Here is a 5,808-nt window from a genome sequence, read left to right as displayed (position 1 = left end):
CCGAAAGAATTGTGATTTCGTTACACAGAAATCTGTTTAAAATACAGAAGCGGATCAGTTTACATTAATCTTTTGTGGAAACTCTTTTTGATTCATTTTACACTGCAAAGTGGACACTGCATGTTGAGTAGCAGGGCTTGTAAGGTGAATGTTGGTAAATATATTTATTTGACAGTGTAACTATAATTAAGATGTAAAGAAGCAAGGTTAAGGCTAACTTACTTGAAATTTATTGAAGTGGTTTAGGTAACAGGAATAGAGTAAGTCATATTGGGCAGTTTGGTGAGATCAATGCACTGTTTTGAGTATTGGCAATAATTGCCAAATAAGTGTTGTGGTTTTTTTTTTTTTTTTTTTTTAATCAGGTGGTAAAGGGCCTCTGTGTGTTTTGAGGCTGTAATTGTCGGTGCTGTGATTCTGTACTATGGACTGGAACTGTGGTGCTGTGAACCTGTGCTAGATTTCTTTCTTGATGGCTCAATACTGATCTGCTGGTCAGTCTTTTCCATAATTTATTTGACAGCAACAATTTTCTGCATGTCTTGTTGGCCAGGACACTGAATTTGCAGTGAAAACATTCCCAGTTCCAGCTTCAGTTGAATACTGGGTGAACTTTTTGTTTTTTTATTATTTAAATACACATCCCTAATTTCAGGGCATGAAACATGAATCTACAAAATTACAAGGTTAAATTGTGAATGGTTAAAAATGAATAATGACTGGATAAATGTCCTAAATATATGCTAAGATCTGAATGCAGTCACTTCCATTTTGTGTTTTGTTATTCTGTTTTCAGAAAGTGGCATTAAAATGCTCAGTGGTGTATAGCTGGGGTTGATTTTTGACAACAGCTCTAGGTGAGAGCACTGTATTAATTCAACAGCTGTCTGTTGGATGCAATATCCTTAAAATAAAGTTGACTCGCTTGCTGTTTCTACTTCAAATTCAATGTGATGGCTATTCTTGCCAATACAAGACAGATAATCACTGTTGAGCTATTTATGGACTCTCGTGCTCTCTCTCTCTCCCTCACCACCACACAGCCTTTAAAAATATGACCTGATACAATTATGATACTGTACATTTGAAGCCTGATGTAAAGAGTGTACATAGTTAAGCCAGTTAGCCTTCAAAAGCCATTGAATGCTTTTGATGCCATGTCTTTGTTCGTTTAATGCAAATTTGATTAATTGATTAAATTTGTGTTCATGTTTTGCATTTTCTAACATGGAAATAAACATGCATAAGCAATGGGTGTATTTTATATTACTATGTTGTCAAACGAGAAAAGTATTTTACTTGGGCCAGTGGAGTTTGTGACAAAAATCATATTTAAAAAGAAAATGTATTACATAAAGGCCTTATGTAATGTGTATTTTACTAGTACCTGAAACGGATATTAGCTCTAGGTCTACTTGCTTTTTGTGTAATTTTTTTTTATTAAGAAACAACATTTAAAACAGTGTGGTGTCTCATTGTTATGACACTTTACACTACTGTTTTTCGGTGCATGGAAATTGTGCACAAAACCTTCCGGAAATGTTTTTTCAGTAAGCCAGTCCATACCTTGAAAATAACATAGTAACTAAAACTCTCGGGATTTGTTTTTGTCTTACCAAGTTCAAATCTTCAATAAAGCCTTCTGTTCACTTGTGAATAACCTCTTTTTCTTGTAGCTTTATATTTATACATTTTCTTAAATGATGTAGCTGATAATCTATTGAATTTTCAATGTAGGCACTATGTGGATTTAGTGTGTTACTAATGATTATGATTTCTTACCTGTTTGTTCATGAAGATGTATATAATTGGGTTGATGACTGTGCTGCTCTTTGCAAGTAGAGAGGGGACTATGCTTGCTACTGGTGTAATGATTCCCGGTCGGCCAAACGTAGCCATTATGGCCACCACACTGTATGGTGTCCAGCACAGCAGATAACACACCACAGTGGTGATGATCACAATCAACAGGTGGTAATCTCTCCTTCGAGCTGTCTTATGAATCTTCCCTAACTAAACATGAGAAAGAATGAAGAGTCAACATTTGTGCATAACATACAGTGGAATAAGAAAAAATGCAGATATGCTAGTCTTTGTCCTAAAGCTTAAATGTATTTTTTACACTCTTTACTTGTATGTCTAGCAGTAGTTGCCTTTTTCAGGATCCCATCACTTCACAGTACCAGATTTTGTCGTTTGACCTTCATGATAAAAATGTGTGAATCACTCACAGTGGTTTAAATGCCACTGAATTTCACAGCACTAAGATTAACTGAGGAAGCCCTTTGTTAAACATTCTATCAGACTCTGCCTTCTACGGACAGTCTCTCACTAATGAGTAGAGTCCAGATCTCACCTTTTTGACCGCGTATAGCAGCCTGCCATAGCTGTACACCATCACCAGCACTGGCAGACCCAAGCAGAAGACGAACAGGCAGATGATGTAGGAATGAGATTTGGGAGAATGATCGGTCCATGAAACGGAACAGCTGGTGCCCGCTCCCTCTAAGCCGTAACTACTCCAGCCCAACAAGGGTGGTATGGTCCAAATCAAAGAGTACAGCCATGAGCCACCGACTGCCAGTAAGTGTTTGAGGTAGCTTTGTCTTCGGTTGTTATGCACGGTCATTGTGCTGTATCGCTCATAAGATAAAATCACCAAAGTTATTAGAGAGACAATACCTAAGATCGAGAAGGGAAACAAGAGTAAATAAGGTAAGCTCACGCCCACAAAGACACAATTGACACTTAGCAAACAATATTAACACTATATACCAAATACTTAAATAATCCGCATTATTATTAGTAGTAGTAGTGGTGGTGGTAGCAGCAACAGTAGTAAACTAGATTTTTATGCTGCTATTTAATCATTATTTTATGAATACAGGAATTATGGAAATGAGATGTGCTGCATAAATACATAAACAATCAGTTCTCACAGTTAATTTGATAGAAAGATTGGGTCAGGGGTCATTGGGTTTGTTTCCAGCATGCAGAGCACATCGAAAAAAATATCCCGAAGTCAAATTCAGGAGAACATATTATTACATATACATATATATTACTTAATAATAATAATATTAATAATAATATGATCATTGTTAATAAATGTGCTGAAAATGTTAGTTGATGTTGAAGCACTGGGCCCTATTTTTTTATTATAGTTCTCCATTCTTATATGGTGCCCCAGGCTGCCAAATCACCAAGTCCAATCCTGACTACAAGTATGCCCTCATTTAACTCCCTTTTAAGCCCCTTTTAACGTATAAAGCAAATCTAAACCGTGTCATTTATGATGGATTATATTTAACATCTGCACTAACATAGAATGTGGGAAAACTGCAGTAATGACATCACTGGTTCCATGGTTGGACCTGTAGTGGTAGTTTGTCAATGATCTTAAACACCAAATGAACCCCTGAAGGAAGATGCTCTTACATCAGTAGCACTGTGCCATCACGATGCAGAAACCTGCACATGTCCAGTGACTACCACTGGACAGAGATTAAATGGTCTATGGACTATTATTCAGTCTCAGGCAGAGGCAGAGGGCAATGTCAGGCGGCTCGGGGTGGAACTGCATGCGCACTTTGACTTTCAACTCAACAAGGTCGGTCCTGCGTCGCGCGCGCGAGCGATGGCAATATGTACGCATTTTACACTTGTCTCGCGCATTGAACGTGCAACAGGTGGTCGTCTTCTTCAGCAGGCTGTCCCATGATTTCTATCATATTTTCAGTTGTACTAATGTGGCATAGTTTTAATTCAGCCATTATGCATAACCATTTGCATAGATATATAAAATAAATATGAACATAAAAACACAAATAAATGACTACTATGGTAGAAGTAATAATTGGTTTCCATACCGTCTAAACGTAGGATAAGATTGCGATCCCACCACCTTGTTTGTTTTTTGTTTGTTTTTTATCAGTAAGCAAACAGATTTGAGGAAAGTTGCCTCAACAGAAAACATTTATACAGGTAAATATATAAAAGCATGGATGGATGTGAAAGTCCCTCACCGAAGCAGGAGTTGATGAAGCCGTACCACATGCAGCCGCTTCTCCCCAGCAGCCAGCGCCCGCGCACACTGGAGGCGAAGCTCAGGGTCGTACCACACACGCACACCAGCATATCACTTACACTAATGTTCAGCAGGAGCATGTTCACCGGCGTCCTGAGCTTTTTAAACTTACAGAAAAGCAGCAATACGAGAAAGTTGTTCAAAAAGCCAAACGTCATAATAAAGCCCAAGAAGACGGCGAGCGCAACGAAACCTGCCGGGGAGAGCTTCTGCAGAGGAGAGTCGCTCGAGCCGCCATCCAGAACACCGAGCAGGTCCTTATCGCTCATCCTGAAGCTCAACTCAGTCCATTCGAGAGAACGGCTTTCCTAAATCACATTGCAGATACGAACTTAAACAACAACTTTAACATCTTAATTTTATATTGTAAAACAAATGAATAAGGCATCAAAAGGTGCATAACAAATTCAATATAGTCAGCACCGTTGCATTCATGCGACCTGCTGTTTCTGTTAATAGGATTTCTCCTTCTGTTGGACTGATTGCCTCCCCTATGCAACACAACAAAACGGAGTATCTCACCCACGCACGCACGGGAGGGGGGGGGGGGTGGATGAGAGAGAGAGAGAGAGAGAGAGAGAGAGACTAACGCTATTTAGATTGTCAAATGAATAACTTACATGCAGGTGATATCCTGGTTATCATTACTATTCTTTTACATCCATCGAAAGAAAACATTCACCCCAAATTCACAGACATTCAGATTCTTATTCTTAAATTAAATGTATAGAGAAATTTAGAGGAAAACAAGAAATCCAATAAACACACACACACACACACACACACACACACACACACACACACACACACACAGGCAAGGAAATAACATGACCCACACAGCAGTGATCTTTTTTGTTTGATTCTCTAAAGCAGACATGGGCAAACTACGGCCCGCGGGCCACACACGGCCAGGTGGGTTTATTAATCCGGCCCGCCGAACGTGACCAAATTCTATTAAAATAGGTATGGGTAAACATTGTTTAATTTACCTTTCCCCTGTAATGCCCACGTTTCCCCAAAAGATGTCGCACTTCAGCTACATTGACCTTGTTCGCGTGTATTACTCTGTTCTTTACTTATGAGCCCTTCTGCAAAAATAAGCTTATCAAAGAAAAGAAAAGTGGATAGGGAGCGCCGAATGTTTAATACGGAGTGGACAACAAAATATTTTTTTACTGAAGTCCGATCAAAGGCTGTATGCCTAATATGCCAAGAAACTGTCGCGGTTTTCAGAGTACAATATCAGCCGTCGCTTTGCACTTGAAACCGTGCAAGACCCTGAAACCGCACCAGAAGTGCAACTGGAACTGACTCCATCTTAACGAAGAAGTTCAGCGCTCTCAAACTGAATGACTTGTATGCTTCACTTAACGAAACCATGTTTCCAACCCTCCGAAAGACGGCACAGAAGATGCTGACTTTGTTTGGTTCGACCTACGTATGTGAGCAGACATTCAGCGTCATGTATATATATAGTGAGGAAAATAAGTATTTAAACACCCTGCTAATTTGCAAGTTCTCCCACTTAGAAATCATGGAGGGGTCTGAAATTGTCATCGTAGGTGCATGTCCACTGTGAGAGACATAATCTAAAAAAAAAAAAATCCAGAACTCACAATATATGATTTTTAAACTATTAATTTGTATGATACAGCTGCAAATAAGTATTTGAACACCTGTCTATCAGCTAGAATTCTGACCCTCAAAGACCTGTTAGTCTG

At 39.0% G+C, this 5,808-nt stretch overlaps 2 protein-coding genes across 5 annotated transcripts in view; one reads left to right on the top strand and one right to left on the bottom strand.

Moving 5' to 3' along the window:
* st6gal2a (ST6 beta-galactosamide alpha-2,6-sialyltranferase 2a) overlaps positions 1–1,657 on the top strand; it is a 41,110-nt gene extending 39,453 nt beyond the window's left edge. For all 4 annotated transcript variants that reach the window (XR_006924808.1, XM_046842631.1, XM_046842620.1 and 1 more), the window contains one exon: positions 1–1,657. This exon is cut by the window's left edge. The gene's annotated coding sequence lies outside the window, so the exon portion shown is untranslated.
* Positions 1–4,600, bottom strand: part of tmtops2b (teleost multiple tissue opsin 2b) — a 7,187-nt gene extending 2,587 nt beyond the window's left edge. The window contains exons 1-4 of the mRNA XM_046842653.1: positions 4,511–4,600; positions 4,026–4,395; positions 2,357–2,682; positions 1,783–2,013 (exon numbers count right to left, since the gene is read on the bottom strand). Coding sequence (XP_046698609.1) covers positions 1,783–2,013; positions 2,357–2,682; positions 4,026–4,395; positions 4,511–4,522 — 939 coding nt within the window. The 5' untranslated portion in view covers positions 4,523–4,600. The remainder of the gene's footprint in view (positions 1–1,782; positions 2,014–2,356; positions 2,683–4,025; positions 4,396–4,510) is intronic.
* Between the last annotated feature and the right edge of the window lie 1,208 nt (positions 4,601–5,808).

Source organism: Silurus meridionalis, chromosome 3 (genome assembly GCF_014805685.1).
Source record: "Silurus meridionalis isolate SWU-2019-XX chromosome 3, ASM1480568v1, whole genome shotgun sequence".
NCBI lineage: Eukaryota > Metazoa > Chordata > Actinopteri > Siluriformes > Siluridae > Silurus > Silurus meridionalis.
Note: the sequence above shows the minus strand (reverse complement) of the source record. Positions and strands in the feature narration are given on the sequence as shown.